At 41.1% G+C, this 16,648-nt stretch overlaps 1 protein-coding gene across 3 annotated transcripts in view; it reads left to right on the top strand.

Annotated features, from left to right (window-relative positions):
- The window catches only part of enox2 (ecto-NOX disulfide-thiol exchanger 2), a 616,994-nt gene extending 608,360 nt beyond the window's left edge, over positions 1–8,634 (top strand). For all 3 annotated transcript variants that reach the window (XM_062990318.1, XM_062990353.1, XM_062990367.1), the window contains 2 exons: positions 651–736; positions 8,003–8,634. In XM_062990318.1, the coding sequence (XP_062846388.1) occupies positions 651–736; positions 8,003–8,134 (218 nt within the window). In that variant the 3' untranslated portion in view covers positions 8,135–8,634. The remainder of the gene's footprint in view (positions 1–650; positions 737–8,002) is intronic.
- The last annotated feature ends 8,014 nt before the right edge of the window (positions 8,635–16,648 follow it).

The following is a 16,648-nucleotide window of genomic DNA, read 5'->3' as shown; positions in this document are numbered from 1 at the left end:
GACTTCTGCTGGTGGAGCAGTGTTGTGTTACAGAACCAAACAAAAGTTTACCACTACAGGCAAGACCACATAATGAACATCTTTCTTATCGTGTATTCAAAGGCTTTCCTATGAACTGTTATTGTTGCAATCATGAATGTTCAATGATTGCAACACACACACACACACACACACACATTGCCCGACCCCCCCCCCCCCCCCCCCCCCAAAAGAAAATAAGAATTTAAACTGAATTGCCCTTTGTGTGTGTGTGTGTGTGTGTGTCTGCCCTGCGATGGACTGGCACACCCCATCCAGGGTGTTACTGTGTGCTTTGCTCCCATTGAAAAGCTGGGATAGGCACCGCCCCGTGACCCTAATTGGATAAGCGATTAAGAAAGTGAGTGAGGAAGTCTCAGTCAGTTGAATGAAGCATTTACATTTGCAGGATATTTTAGTAATACTGTTGTATCACAATTACTTAACCCTTACGTAATACTGCTAGTTTGGATGACCTCAAGTTGGGTTACAAGATGATTACACCATTGTGAACACAGTTACATTACAAAGTGTATTTTATGTTATTGTATACTATGATATTTTATTGGATAGTATAGTATACTAGTAGTATACTTTGTTTTTAATGTTTTTTGTTTGTGTGATTTCTGCAGGTATAATCTCAACATTTCTTCATGTCCATCCATTTGGTGCCAGCATCGAATACATCTGCTCCTATTTACAGCGCCTGGACACCAAGGTACTGACATAAATACCCATCTGCCCGTTTTTAACCACAAGCTGGGCTGTGTTTACAATTACAGCATTTAGCAGATGCTCTTATAAAGAGCAGCTTACAAAAGTGCTTCCTCAGTAAACATTTCTTTACTCTACTACAAATAAAGAACATGAATCTGCTGGAACCCTGTTAGAACACAGATACATAGGAAGAACACATATAGTGCTCTAATGTAGGTCATATGCTCGTCCATTTTTGGCTTTGTAGGCAACCATCATTGTTTTAAATTGAATGTGGGAAGCTCTAGGAAGCCAGTAAAGAGAGCGCAGCAGTGGGGTGATGAGGCAGTGCTTGGGCTGATTGAAAACCAAACTGACTGCATTTTCAATCAGTTGCAGAGGTCTGATGATGAACATGGGAAAATCTTCCAGAAAGGACCTGCAATAGCCTAGAATCTAAGTGGCTACCATAGAGAGGAATGACAGAATATTTCTCAGACCTTTATCAGATCGGATGAGGTTAGTGACGTGAGCCAAGAAGGATAACTGGCTATCCAGGACAACATCAAGGTTTCATTAAGGACTAGACATTGGCATGGAGACATGGAGGAATATACGTTAGCTCAGTCTTACTGGGCTCACAATTCAAGCAGAAATAACAGAATGAGCTGAGTATCATCAGCACAGGAATAGAAAGAAAAGCCATGGGATGATATGAGAGGTGTACACTGATCAGCCATAACATTAAAACCACCTCCATGTTTCTACACTTACTGTCCATTTTATCAGCTCCACTTGCCATATAGAAGCACTTTGTAGCGCTACAGTTACTGACTGTAGTCCATCTGTTTCTCTACATACTTTGTTAGCCCCCTTTCATGCTGTTCTTCAATGGTCAGGACCCCCACAGGACCACCACAGAGCAGGTATTATTGAGGTGGTGGATTATTCTCAGCACTGCAGTGACACTGACATGGTGGTGATGTGTTAGTGTGTGTTGTGCTGGTGTGAGTGGATCAGACACAGCAGCGCTGCTGGAGTTTTTAAATACCGTGTCCACTCACTGTCCACTCTATTAGACACTCCTACCTAGTTGGTCCACCTTGTAGATGTAAAGTCAGAGACGATCACTCATCTATTGCTGCTGTTTGAGTTGGTCATCTTCTAGACCTTCATCAGTGGCCACAGGACGCTGCCCATGGGGCTCTGTTAGCTGGATATATTTTTAGTTGGTGGACTATTCTCAGTCCAGCAGTGACAGGGAGGTGTTTAAAAACTCCATCAGCACTGCTGTGTCAGATCCACTCATACCAGCACAACACACACTAGCACACCACCACCATGTCAGTCACTGCAGTGCTAAAAATAATACCTACTCTGTAGTGGTCCTGGGAGAGTCCTGACCATTGAAGAACAGCATGAACGGAGGTTAACAAAGCATGCAGAGAAACAGATGGACTACAGTCAGTAATTGTAGAACTACAAAGTGCTCCTATATGGTAAGTGGAGCTGATAAAATGGACAGTGAGTGTAGAAACAAGGAGGTGGTTTTAATGTTATGGCTGATTGGTGTATATGAAAAAAGAAAAGGACCGAGCACAGAACCCTTTGGGACTCCAGTTGAAAGATTGCATTTGTGACATTTGGTAAGAACACCCTTTCAGGTAGGGATTCATCACTTTAAAGTTAAACCAGTTATTCCAAGAATAGAGGGGGTTTTACCATGTTGACGGCTGCTGACAGGTGGAGGAAGATCAGGACTGATGATAGCCAGCATGAAGCTTTTCACTGTGGAATGATCTGCCTTAAAGCCAGACTGATACTGATCTTGGTGGTCATTATGGGTTAGAAAAAGAGATAACTGGTTGCAGACAGGCCATTCAAGAATTTTGGACAAAGTGATATACAGTAGGTCTGCGGTTGATGTCTGTGGCGACCAGTGTGGGTTTCTTAGGATAGGGGTGTAACCTGTGCCTTCCTAAAGGCTGTAAACTGTTGATGGGGTGATGAAGAGGAAAATGTCTTGAAAGAACCTCTTCTGTGGAAAGATAAGGAAAGCAGATAAGTGAGGTAGAGGATTGAGGGTCAGCAGAAGGAATTGTAGCTGGAGAAAAAAGATTGGATGATCTTATCCTGAAAAAATATAGCAAAGTCTTCAGACGTCAGGGAGGTGAAGGTGTCAGAACTGAAGAAAAGATGGTTAGGGCTTGATTAGGAATCACATTGAATGAGAACTTTGCTAGAAAAGTGTGGTGATTCGGGCTGCCACTAACAACTATTTTTCTGTCGATGAATCTATAGACTATTTATCGATTATTCGATTAATCTAACGATTAATTTTCCTTTTTAAAAAATGTAATTCAGAATCTCATTTACGCTTCTTTTATTTTAACAACAAACTGTATGGCATAATAATATGACAAAACTAAATGTAAACAGGGTTTGTGTCAATTTTGTTAAATTCTCAAGTGCTCCATATTAAACAAAGTGCAGCATGTGTTAATGACATTCAGTACACAAAGCAAAGTGCTTCAACTTATAGCAGAAATAAAATAGAGGTGGGCACGTCTCATTAAGTCCAACGAACAGTAACGACAGAATGAGCCTAGATTCTAACCTACACGATGTAAATAAAGTGGTAAGTGATTCACATGAGAAGCTTTTTGCGCTTTGAGCGCTGCAGCAACCGCAAAAATTGTGAGCCCAACGGAGCAAATGCGCTGCGCACTTGCTCCGTTGGGCTCACAATTTTTGAGGTTGCTGCAGCGATCAAAGTGCAAAAAGCTTCTCAAGGAGGTGGTTTTAATGTTATGGCTGATTGGTGTATATGAAAAAAGAAAAGGACCGAGCACAGAACCCTTTGGGACTCCAGTTGAAAGATTGCATTTGTGACATTTGGTAAGAACACCCTTCCAGGTAGGGATTCATCACTTAAAGTTAAACCAGTTATTCCAAGAATAGAGGGAGCGTGTGAATGCGCACCCTAACTGAACTCGCTAAGAAATACGGTATTCCAAGATCTCCACAATTAAGAAGCTTAATGAAACAATATAAAAGTAAAAATGTGCCCTAACTGAACTCGCTAAGAAATGCGGTATTCCAAGGTCTCCACGATTAAGAAGCTTAATGAAACAATATAGAAGTAAAAATGCACCCTAACTGAACTCGCTAAGAAATGCGGTATTCCAAGATCTCTGTGATTAAGAAGCTTAATGAAACATTATAGAAGTAAAAATGCGCCCTAACTGAACTCGCTAAGGAATACGGTATTCTAGGATCTCCACGATTAAGAAGTTGAAACAATATAGACGTGCAACATCGCGGTAGTATTCCCAAACTTTTGATGATTTGTCTTGGAAAACCTTTAGCTTTTCTTTGAAAGCTCTCTACAATCGGCTTCTGACTGCTGCAGATGGCATTATTTAAGACTGCGCCAACCAGTGACTGAACCAAATACGATTTAGGTCATGCACGCAGCAAGTTTATAAGCATAGTTTTAAAAACGATACACCAACTTAAAATATTGATGTTGATGCTAGGTCGACCAATCGCAGCAGCCGTAGTGGTAATAGTGGGGATAATTAATTTAGATTTTCTCCACTTCTTAGCTTCTCTTAACTCTCGTCTGTTGCTGTGCAGTGCATCTAAAAACCAAGGTGCAGGTCAGGAAGGTTTTCTTGGTTTGCAGGAGAGAAGGCAGAATGATTAATGCAGCATCTTTTTGCCAATTATGGTCTGCTTTTCATTATTGTTTATTACTCTGCTGAGGGTTGAATAAGTGCTTGTGAGAAGCACAAGGTGAGTTGAAGGGAATAATCTAGCCACTTTAGCACACAACCGAAGCGTGCAAAAAATGAGCCTCCTTTCTGCTCATTACCTGAGTCAACTCATATTCAAATACCTTTTTATATAAGTCAAAGAGCATGAAAGAGGCAATGCAGCTCAGTCGATGCCCGCCTACACAAGCACTTGACAGACTGAATTGTTCATTGCTGCTCCCCCTGGCATCCTAATGTGGCACAGAGTAAATAACTTACACACTAGACATATGGAGCTCCTGGAGTGGGCAATGCAATCACGCTGTGCCAGTCCACACATACTCTCATATAATTACATGTGATTTTCTCTCTATCTTCTTTCTATTCTCCATTTGTGGTGTGGAAATGGTTGGCCTAGTTATTGTAATGGCACCAAAAAGCACTCAGCCTAAGATCATCTGCCTGTAATGTCACCCTGCCTACTGACACATCTCTTTTTTGCCCTCTCATCTCTCTTCCTCTCTCTCACTCTCTTCCATTCTCTCATGCTTGATACATGTTTAGGAACCTTGCTCTCCTTTCTATATACCTTGCACACATGCCAACCACACGTCTCCAAGTGTATTGTCAGCACTCAGCACTCCGTTCAGTTTTTAGCTGAAATAGCACTCCAGCTAAATGTGCTAATGAAGCCTCACCAATATTCATATCTCTGTGAAAGCTGTAATTACTGAACTGAGACCCACCGATGCTTTTATCTTCTGAGTCATTTATCATTTATAATGACTGTGAATGTGGTGTCCACGAATAGGACGTTTTTTATATCAACAAAGAACCTGATCATTTTATTATTTTTTTTTTTAGTTAAAAATCTCATGAAAATGAACAAACTGTACACATTAATATATAGTTTCTTATGGTATGATAAATGATGGTAATAAAACTCTATACTACAAAGCATTAATAGTGGATTTAATGGTGTGAGCTGTAATAACAAGTATATTATTTATTTAAAGCATAACAGTGGGTGTGTTCGAAAACCGAGTATGTTGCCTTGCTGTCTTACTGCCTACATAGGCAGCTGCCTAAGCAGAGAGGATTCTAATAAGTCATCGACTTATAAGTCAAGTTTTTCGAACGCACTACTTAGACAGCAATTCCATCAGTTTTTGCTTACTAGGCTAGTACAGTTAGCCTCATGCCATTCAAACCAATGGGATGAGGTGGTACAACGCGCTAGCATGTCATCTAACATCTCTCTCTGTGTACCAAAAACGGTTAAATTTGCTGACAAGCCCGAATTCGCAAATAAATACACTTGTGCAAGTTTATACAAATTAAAAATCAATAATTATATATTTATGTTTGAAAATAACTCTGTTTCTCCGCACCGTCCACCATATTTTTTATTTTTCTGTAAGAAAAGTTGTGCCGCACTGAATGCTGGGATTGCCTTAACCGCTAAGGCAGCATCGGATGATCCTGTCATTTTAAGGCATCTAAGATTCTGAACAGCCTTCTTCTTGGGAACACGCGTAGGATGACTTAAAATGCTGTCTATGTAGAGAGCTCACTGGTTTTCGAACACACCCAATATCTTTCTAGAAAGAATAGAAATGTTTATCCTAGAACATGTACTAGTTGAAGTAAGTACATTGGTCTATGCTTTGTATCATGGTTATACAATAGATTAGGTAAGTATTCAGACCTCTTGACAATATGTTCAGTTGTGGGTTTGATTTTGAATGGATATAATAGCAATTTTACCCATTAGTCTACATTAAATCATCCATAATAACGAAGTGAAAACATGTTATTGCAGTTTTAATAAAATGTGTTAAAAATCAAAAACTGAAGTCTCTTATTTACAAAGGTATTCAGACCCTTTGCTTTAACACTTGAAATTGTGGTCAGGTGCATCCATGTTAGAGATGTGTCTAGAACTCAAGTAGTGTCCACCCGGTGCTATTTGAACTGATTGGAGATAGTTTGGTAACGAACAAACCAGCACATTTACTTCCCCAAATGTACACTGCATTGTCAGGAAAAATTCCAAGCCATAAATTACAAGACACTGTCTGTGAAAATTGGAGTATTTGGGCAGAACAGCAAGCCCTATTTAGGGTGAAAAATAAGCACTACATGTCACCTGCCAAATACCATCCCTTCTGTGATATATGGTGGTGGTAGCATCATGCTAGAGGAGAGCTTTTTGGCGGCAGGGACAGAGAGACTGGCAAGTGTTAAGGGACAGATGAATGCAGCCAAATATCCGAATAGCCCTAAAGCACAAAACGCAGACCGGGTTAAGAGCTCACTTTTTAACCTTACAATTGGCCAAAGCAAATAGCCAAAACAAGAACAGAGTGGGTTCTTGACTCCCATCAAACACAAGTGGAGAGACTTGAAACCATCCAATCTGCCGGTGCTTGAGAGGATCTACTCAGACTGTCGAAATCCAGATGTGCAAAGCTTGTAGAGATGTAACTTGCAGCTGTAATTGCTTCTACAAAGTACTAAAGGGTTTGAATACTTCTACTTTTTTGATTTTTAATACATTTTCGGAAAACATTATGGGTAACAATTGGAAAAAAAAAAACGTGTTTTAGCAGATTTGTTTTCTTGGACTGTTGTCTACTTAAACTAGAGTACAACCCCAAATCAGAAAAAGTTGGGACCTCATGGAAAATGCAAATAATAAAAATGCAGTGTTTCTTACATTTATTTTGACTTTTATTTGATTGCAGACAGGATGAACCTGAGATATTTCATGTTTTATCTGCTCAACTTCATTTCATTTATTAATAAACATCCATTCCTGCATTTCAGGCCTGCAACACATTCCAAAAAAGTTGGGACAGTAAAGCATTTACCACTTTGTAATGATGCCATTCCTTTTCACCCATTTTAACAGACATTTTGGCACTAAGGATACCAAGCGATTTAGTGTTTCAGCTTTTATTTTGTCTCGTTCTTCCTGCAAACACATTGTGCAACAGTACGGGGTCAGTGTCGACCTAAAATGCTGATTCACCTGACCACAATACATGTTTCCACTGTGTGATGGTCCATCCTAGATGCCTCCGAGCCCAGAAAAGTCGACGCCGCTTCTGGACATGGTTAACATAAGGCTTTTATTTTGCACAGTAAAGTTTTAAGTGGCATTTGTGCATGTACCCCCCGTCCCAACTTTTTTCGGAATGTGTTGCAGGCCTGAAATACAGGAATGGATGTTTATTAACAAATGAAATGAAGTTGAGCAGATAAAACATGAAATATCTCAGGTTCATTCTGTCTGCAATGAAATAAAAGTCAAAGTAAATGTGAGGAACACTGCATTTTTATTTTATTAGCGTTTTCCATACTGTCCCAACTTTTTCTGATTTGGGGTTGTAAGAAAATGTTTACTATGGAAGCTCCTCTGTAAGTCGCTCTGGATAAGGTGTGCACACAAAGTGTGCATCAAGTCACACTGTATACCAGAATACCAGAAGCTATATTTTACATTGTTTTCTTTTCTCCCTTTACAGATTAGCACATTAGAGGTGGAGACATTGCTCGGCCGGCTGCCGTACACCTTCAGACAGGAGCTGACGGGTGTCGGTGCCAGTCTGGAGAAGCGCTGGAAGTTCTGTGGATTTGAGGGCATCAAGACAGCATAAGAGCTGTTAGTCAGAGAAACGAACCCAAAGACTGGCACAGCCAGAGAAACCGGATGATGAAACAGAGACATGTCCGTGACTATGAGAGGTTCCTGGCGGTTATCTGTCAGTGATCTACAGCAGCTCGCCAAGCCCTGGATTATTACTTTCAGATATGACATGGAGGTGCAGGGTCAAGGCTCTGGTGTGTGTACGCTTCATAAGCACAGACCTGTTTGTACGAGTGTGTTTGTTAGTGTGTGTTGCTGCCATGTGGATGGAGTGGTTTAAGTCACCTGTACACAACAGCACTTCCTGCCATGGAAATAAAAGAAAATAAGAAAGCAGAATCGAGGAGAAAAAGAAAAGAAATTGCATTAACAGTTTTTCATTTTATTTCTAATTTTTCAAGCAAAATGGATATATTTCTTCTTTTCCTTCTGTATAGGTTGCCAACAGATAGAACCTTTTTGTTCATATACTCTGTAAATGTTTGAATAACTATTTTTAAATAAAAAAGCTGAACCTACAACACAACTTGGGTGACATACTGAGTTGGTCCTCTGAGTGCTTATGCAAATCAGTGCAGCGTTTGGGAGAGCAAATTGTGGAGAATACTTTACTCTTCTGACACTTGCACACAACTGCCCGATTTCCATCCAACAAAAATTGCATGTTTGCAGTTTTCTTGGGAATTACACACATTTCTACTTCAGTAACAGGCTTTAACGTTCATCCAAGTCACAAATACATTTTGTCCAAACTACTAAGAACAATCTGGGCTGGAAAAGTATGCCAATTAGAGTATTTACACTAATCATACATAACATTAAAATCACCTCCTTGTTTCTACACTCACTGTTCATTTTATCAGCTCCACTTACCATATAGAAGCACTTTGAAGTTTTTTTTTAGCCTGCCTTCACCCTGTTCTTCAATGGTCAGGACTCTCTCAGGACCACTACAGAGTAGGTATTATTTAGGTGGTGGATCATTCTCAGCACTGCAGTGACACTGACATGGTGGTGGTGTGTTAGTGTGTGTTGTGCTGGTGTAAGTGGATCAGACACAGCAGCGCTGCTGGAGTTTTTAAATACCGTGTCCACTCACTGTCCACTCTATTAGACACTCCTACCTAGTTGGTCCACCTTGTAGATGTAAAGTCAGAGACAATCGCTCATCTATTGCTGCTGTTTGAGTTGGTCATCTTCTAGACCTTTAGCAGTGGTCACAGGGTGCTGTTGGCTGGATATTTTTGGTAGGTGGACAGTGAGGTGTTTAAAAACTCCGCAAAGTCGGCACAAGCAACATTGTTAATTAGCACCAATTGTAGTCTTTCATTAACCCTTTTTTTGTTTAGTGTTATTGCTTTAGATGACATTTTTGCGACTTATGCTTATCTTTTCCTGTTGCCCTAGTTTTCTTTAGCGCTGCACATTGTGCTCTTGGTGTGATCTTTGCAGGCCAACAACTCATTAGATTAGGATAGCAGTAGTGCCTACTGTGTCTTACTATTGAAGGATGAACACCACTGTTTATAAAATGTTTTTGCAGCTTTCTATAGCTCCATGTGTTCACTTATTCAACCGTTACCTTTAATCTTCTTACTAGTTGGAACACCTAATTTTTCAAGTGTTGTTAAACCAAAGGTCCATATAATTAGTTTGTGTGTTGATTGTTTAGGGAGAAGTTTGACTTGGATGAGGACTAGACTATATTTTACTAGACATTCAGGTCATTCCACTTTTACTTGTGCTGTTTCTTGAGATTAAAAGTCATGTTCCTCTGCTGTAGCTTGCTCGACCCAACCTCGGTGGTTATATAACAAACTGTGTGTTTAATAAGCAGGCTGCTATGGAGGCCAATTAACAATGCAGAGGTGGCTTTACATACAGTATGTTGGTATTTGCTTGTTAACAGGATACAGTGTGAGCTCACAGTGCTCTTTCTGTTCACCTCTCTTGCACAGGAAAATTAGTTTTTTTTGTCCTTATCAGCTCCTTCTGCTAAGGTCATATATATGAAGCACAAACTTCTCCAGTAAAGATTAATAAAGGTGATTAGGTTAAACCTGGCCCCTGGCTACTTCAGCAGAGAAAGCTGCTGCTTATAGAGATTCGTTTTGGTCTGCATTTCTGAAACCAGTTCCCACCGAGGAAAAGAAATCTGTTTTTATGGTGCATAAGTAGAAAAGTGGCTTCCAAAACCCTCAAGCATTTCCTGTAAAGAGCTTGGATACTAGAAGAAGAGGTGCAGAGCTTGCAGCTTTATCTTTGCTGTATGCAGTGCTTTGAGTTATCAGGCTGAGCTTTTCCCACAGCTACACAACCTAATCAGCACTTTCTGCACCTCCAAAAGCTTGTGCCTGTACTGTCCTATTAACCAACCCCTAACACTCGAGTGAATGCTAAATCCCAGAGGTAAGCTGATTGTTGAACTGAAACAATGCACACCGGCTGGTGTGTAAGCTGAAAATACAAAATCAGAAAGCGCTAAGTGTGGACCAAGCTATTTTTTTTTACATTTTGAAACAGTACAGATATCAAAGCTTTGCATATTGGCTTTGATATCTGCCACCAAACGCAAGAACACCACAGATTACCCAGAGTGTAGCGTCTGATTAAAAACTGAGAAGGCAGGATACAGGGTTGGAGAATAAGCAAATACAGAAACCATAATCACAGTCAACAGCACAGGACAAACCACAACACTACTTTTTTTGGAAGGCTGTTCAAATTATTTTGGAGTGTGTCTGTGGGCCAAGGTACAGGTCAGATGTCAATTCCAAAACCATGAGCGTTCATATGTGTCAATGGGAATTTGTTCCCCTTTGCTCAAAAAAACATTTGTCAGGTCACTGATATTGGATCAGAAGGCCTAGCTCGCAATTGACTTTCCAGTTATTGGTTGAGGTCAGAACTTAGGTCAATGGAGTTTCTCAAAACCAAACTCGTCATAGACCTTTCATAGACATCTTGGAACAGAAAAAGGTCGTCTCCAAACAAGTTGGAAGTATAATATTTATTGTATTTAACTTATTTTAAAGGCAGCACAGTGGCTAGATGGGTAGCACTGTCGCCTCACAGTTAGAAGGCCCTTGGTTTGATTCCCAGGTGGAGTCCTTTCTGTGTGGAGTTTGCAAGTTCTTCTCGTGTCCACATGGCGACATGCAGTCAGGTTAATTGGAGCTACTAAAATTGCCCTTGGTATGAATGTGTGTGTGTGCCCTGCTGTGATGGACTGGCAACCTCTCCGGGGGCCCAGTGAATTGACCCCCGCAACCCTGAATAGAATAAACTGATGGTAAAACAAACAATGAATTAACTTAATTTAAATAAATTATGTCAGCAACTGATGAGATAAAGAATTACAAAACAACAGAAAACAAAAGAATAAAGTTTAAAGTGGTAAATGGTTAAAATTTTAAAGTGGTTAAAAGTATAAAGTGGTAAAGTGGTTAAAATGTTAAATATATATATATACATATACATAATATAAATATACACTGCCTGGCCAAAAAAAAGGTCACACACTCTAATATTTGTTGGACCGCCTTTAGCTTTGATTACGGCACACATTCGCTGTGGCATTGTTTTCACAAGCTTCTGCAATGTCACAACATTTATTTCTGTCCAGAGTTGCATTAATTTTCCCACAAGATCTTGTATTGATGATGGGAGATTTGGACCACTGCGCAAAATCTTCTCCAGCACATCCCAAAGATTCTCAATGGGGTTCAGGTCTGGACTCTGTGGTGGCCAATCCATGTGTGAAAATGATGTCTCATGCTCCCTGAACCACTCTTTCGCAATTTGAGCCCGATTAATCCTGGCATTGTCATCTTGGAATATGCCCGTGCCATCAGGGAAGAAAAAATCCATTGATGGAATAACCTGGTCGTTCAGTATATTCAGGTAGTCAGCTGACCTCATTCTTTGGGCACATAACATTGCTGAACCTAGACCTGACCAACTGCAGCAACCCCAGATCATAGCACTGCCCCCACAGGCTTGTACGGTAGGCACTAGGCATGATGGGTGCATCACTTCAGCCGCCTCTCTTCTTACCCTGATGCGCCCATCACTCTGGAACAGGGTAAATCTGGACTCATCAGACCACATGACCTTCTTCCATTGCTCCAGAGTCCAGAGGCTTGTGCCCGCTCCGGTACGCAATCAGTACAGACTGCATTTTTCACCTGCACGAGTCGAGTTCATACACTAATGGACGCTGTGTATGGAGGGTCACACCCCCATCAGCATTATTCCTCAGCCCTGTGCAGGTGCCATCAGTCAGCCAGCAGGGGCCGCAGTTGTACCAGTCAATTGTTGTTCATGCTGCTGCCCAACCCAGTTCGAAGGGTAGATTCGAGATTCGATTCGATGCATTCAGAACCCCAACTCTGGTGCACTAGCGTACTTTACCGCTGCGTCACCTGAGCAGCACCAGAGTTCAATCTTTATGCTCCCTAGCAAATTAAAGCCGTTTTTGCCGGTTAGCCTCACTGACAAGTGGTTTTCTTAAGGCTACACAGATGTTTAGTCCCGATCCCTTGAGTTCCCTTCGCATTGTGTGTGTGGAAATGCTCTTACTTTCACTATTAAACATCTCCCTGAGTTCTACTGGAGTTTTTCTACCATTTGATTTCACCAAACGTTTAAGTGATCGCCGATCACGATCATTCAAGATTTTTTTCCGACCACATTCCTTCCTGGAAGATGATGTTTCCCCACTGTCCTTCCACTTTTTAATAATGCGTTGGACAGTTTTTAATTTTAGTAGTTTCAGTAATCTCCTTAGATGTTTTTTCTGCTTGATGCATGCCAACAATTTGACCCTTCTGAAACAGATTAACATATTTTCCATGACCACAGGATGTGTCTTTCAACATGGTTGTTTAACAAATGAGCAGCTACTCACCGCATCAGTTAGGGTTAAATAATTTGTTGCCAGCTGAAACATAATCACCCATGCAGTAATTATCCAATGGGAGGCTCTTATTTGCTTAGTTAAATACGGGTGGTGACCTTTTTTTTGGCCAGGCAGTGTATATATATATACAGTGTATCACAAAAGTGAGTACACCCCTCAAATTTCTGCTAATATGTTATTATATCTTTTCATGGGACAACACTATAGAAATAAAACTTGGATATAACTTAGAGTAGTCAGTGTACAACTTGTATAGCAGTGTAGATTTACTGTCTTCTGAAAATAACTCAACACATAGCCATTAATGTCTAAATGGCTGGCAACATAAGTGAGTACACCCCACAGTGAACATGTCCAAATTGTGCCCAAAGTGTCAATATTTTGTGTGACCACCATTATTATCCAGCACTGCCTTAACCCTCCTGGGCATGAAATTCACCAGAGCTGCACAGGTTGCTACTGGAATCCTCTTCCACTCCTCCATGATGACATCACGGAGCTGGTGGATGTTAGACACCTTGAACTCCTCCACCTTCCACTTGAGGATGCGCCACAGGTGCTCAATTGGGTTTAGTCCATCACCTTTACCTTCAGCTTCCTCAGCAAGGCAGTTGTCATCTTGGAGGTTGTGTTTGGGGTCGTTATCCTGTTGGAAAACTGCCATGAGGCCCAGTTTTCGAAGGGAGGGGATCATGCTCTGTTTCAGAATGTCACAGTACATGTTGGAATTCATGTTTCCCTCAATGAACTGCAGCTCCCCAGTGCCAGCAACACTCATGCAGCCCAAGACCATGATGCTACCACCACCATGCTTGACTGTAGGCAAGATACAGTTGTCTTGGTACTTCTCACCAGGGCGCCGCCACACATGCTGGACACCATCTGAGCCAAACAAGTTTATCTTGGTCTCGTCAGACCACAGGGCATTCCAGTAATCCATGTTCTTGGACTGCTTGTCTTCAGCAAACTGTTTGCGGGCTTTCTTGTGCGTCAGCTTCCTTCTGGGATGACGACCATGCAGACCGAGTTGATGCAGTGTGCGGCGTATGGTCTGAGCACCGACAGGCTGACCTCCCACGTCTTCAACCTCTGCAGCAATGCTGGCAGCACTCATGTGTCTATTTTTTAAAGCCAACCTCTGGATATGACGCCGAACACGTGGACTCAACTTCTTTGGTCGACCCTGGCGAAGCCTGTTCCGAGTGGAACCTGTCCTGGAAAACCGCTGTATGACCTTGGCCACCATGCTGTAGCTCAGTTTCAGGGTGTTAGCAATCTTCTTATAGCCCAGGCCATCTTTGTGGAGAGCAACAATTCTATTTCTCACATCCTCAGAGAGTTCTTTGCCATGAGGTGCCATGTTGAATATCCAGTGGCCAGTATGAGAGAATTGTACCCAAAACACCAAATTTAACAGCCCTGCTCCCCATTTACACCTGGGACCTTGACACATGACACCAGGGAGGGACAATGACACATTTGGGCACAATTTGGACATGTTCACTGTGGGGTGTACTCACTTATGTTGCCAGCTATTTAGACATTAATGGCTGTGTGTTGAGTTATTTTTAGAAGACAGTAAATCTACACTGCTATACAAGCTGTACACTGACTACTCTAAGTTATATCCAAGTTTCATGTCTATAGTGTTGTCCCATGAAAAGATATAATGAAATATTTGCAGAAATGTGAGGGGTGTACTCACTTTTGTGATACACTGTATATATATACTGTATATATATATATATATATATATATATATATATATATGTTCTTGGGAGAATAATAGTGTTCAGAAAGGCACTCCTTGGCAGTACCTTACCGCCCTGAACACCTTTTATTCTCTGTATCACACAAAGACATAAACAGGGACTAATTAGACTGAGCCCTGGTCCCATTGAGATTTTGTTTCCTATTTAATATTGTACACACAGTTCAGCGCCGCAGAGACTTGCTCATTAATTCCGAGCTGAATGCTGTTGGCTGCACTGTGAGCTGCATTGTTTTCAGTGAAATCCACAGCAGGTTTTGGTTGAGTGGAAGAGGGCACCTTCATTGTGCTATTCTGGCATCTTTTAGTCACTGTTTTAAATTCTTTACATATCAGTCACATCATGTCCTTGTGTGGCAATAGCTAATGTTAACTGTTTTCTTAATGATAGTGTTTTTTTTATGATTCCAAGTTAAAATAAATCTGGGTACTTATGAAAAGTGTCTCCCCTGAGTAATCAAATGAGGGAGCACCAATTGTATAATCCCTGTCTTTGTTGTATCATCCTTATTCACATATTTAGACATCTAGAGAGATTTTGCTGAATGAAAACGTCACGTAATGGATCTTTTAATCACAGTATGAAATTCATCACGAGTCATTCACATCATGTCCTCTGTAATTGCATATGAGACAATATTGGAGGTTTGGATTGTTATTTTAAAACTTCAGGCTTTTCTGATTGTTTTGTTTTTGAAGGAACTTAACACTTAAACTAAGTTATGTTTCCAAATCCTGTCATTTATGAATTCTAAAATAATTTCATATTGGGCAATATTTAACAATGCACAGTAATATAAATGCATTTAATTTCATTTAATTTCACATCAATGTGTGATTCACATCATGGGGAGACAGCTAATAACGCTTTTTGACTGTTTAACTTGAGGCAAAAGCTGTCACTAATGAAACTTTTCTCCCCTGTTGATGTAATTGTATTATTATTAGACAGCAGTAAAATATGCTGAAGATTATTCAACACAGACTAGAGCCTTACATTAAAAAAGAACTCCAAGATGTGCAAGAAGCATTCAGAAAAGGCAAAGAAAGAAGAGATACACTGACAAGGCATAACATTATGACCACTGACAGGTGAAGTGAATAACACTGATTATCTCTTCATCACGGCACCTGTTATATTAGGCAGCAAGTGAACATTTCATCTTCAAAGTTGATGTGTTAGAAGCAGGAAAAATGGACAAGCGTAAGAATTTGAGCAAGTTTGACAAGGGCCAAATTGTCATGGCTAGACGACTGGGTCAGAGCATCTCCAAAACTGCAGCTCTTGTGGGGTGTTCCCGGTCTGCAGTGGTCAGTATCTTTCAAAAACGAAAAGGAAAAAACAGTGGTAAACTGGCGACAGGGTCATGGATGGCCAAGGCTCATTGATGCTTGTGGGTACGGTGCTACTGCAGCTCAGATTGCTGAAGAAGTTAATGCTGACTTTGATAGAAAGGTGTCAGAATACACAGTGCATCACAGTTTGTTGCGTATGGGGCTGCATAGCAGCAGACCAGTCAGGGTGCCCATGCTGACCCCTGTCCACCACCGAAAAAGCCAACAATGGGAACTGGACCACAGAGCAATGGAAGAAGATGGCCTGGTCTGATGAATCACGTTTTCTTTTACATCACGTGGATGGCCGGGTGTGTGTGCGTTGCTTACCTGGGGAACACATGGCACCAGGATGCACTATGGGAATAAAGCAAGCTGGCGGAGGCAGTGTGATGCTTTGGGCAATGTTCTGCTGGGAAACCTTGGGCCCTGCCGTCCATGTGGATGTAACTTTGACACGTACCACCTACCTAAGCATTGTTGCACACCATGTACAC

This window comes from Trichomycterus rosablanca, chromosome 1 (assembly GCF_030014385.1).
Source record: "Trichomycterus rosablanca isolate fTriRos1 chromosome 1, fTriRos1.hap1, whole genome shotgun sequence".
In the NCBI taxonomy this organism is placed as follows: domain Eukaryota; kingdom Metazoa; phylum Chordata; class Actinopteri; order Siluriformes; family Trichomycteridae; genus Trichomycterus; species Trichomycterus rosablanca.
The sequence above is the reverse complement of the archived record's forward strand: the minus strand, read 5'-3'. Positions and strand labels throughout refer to the sequence as shown.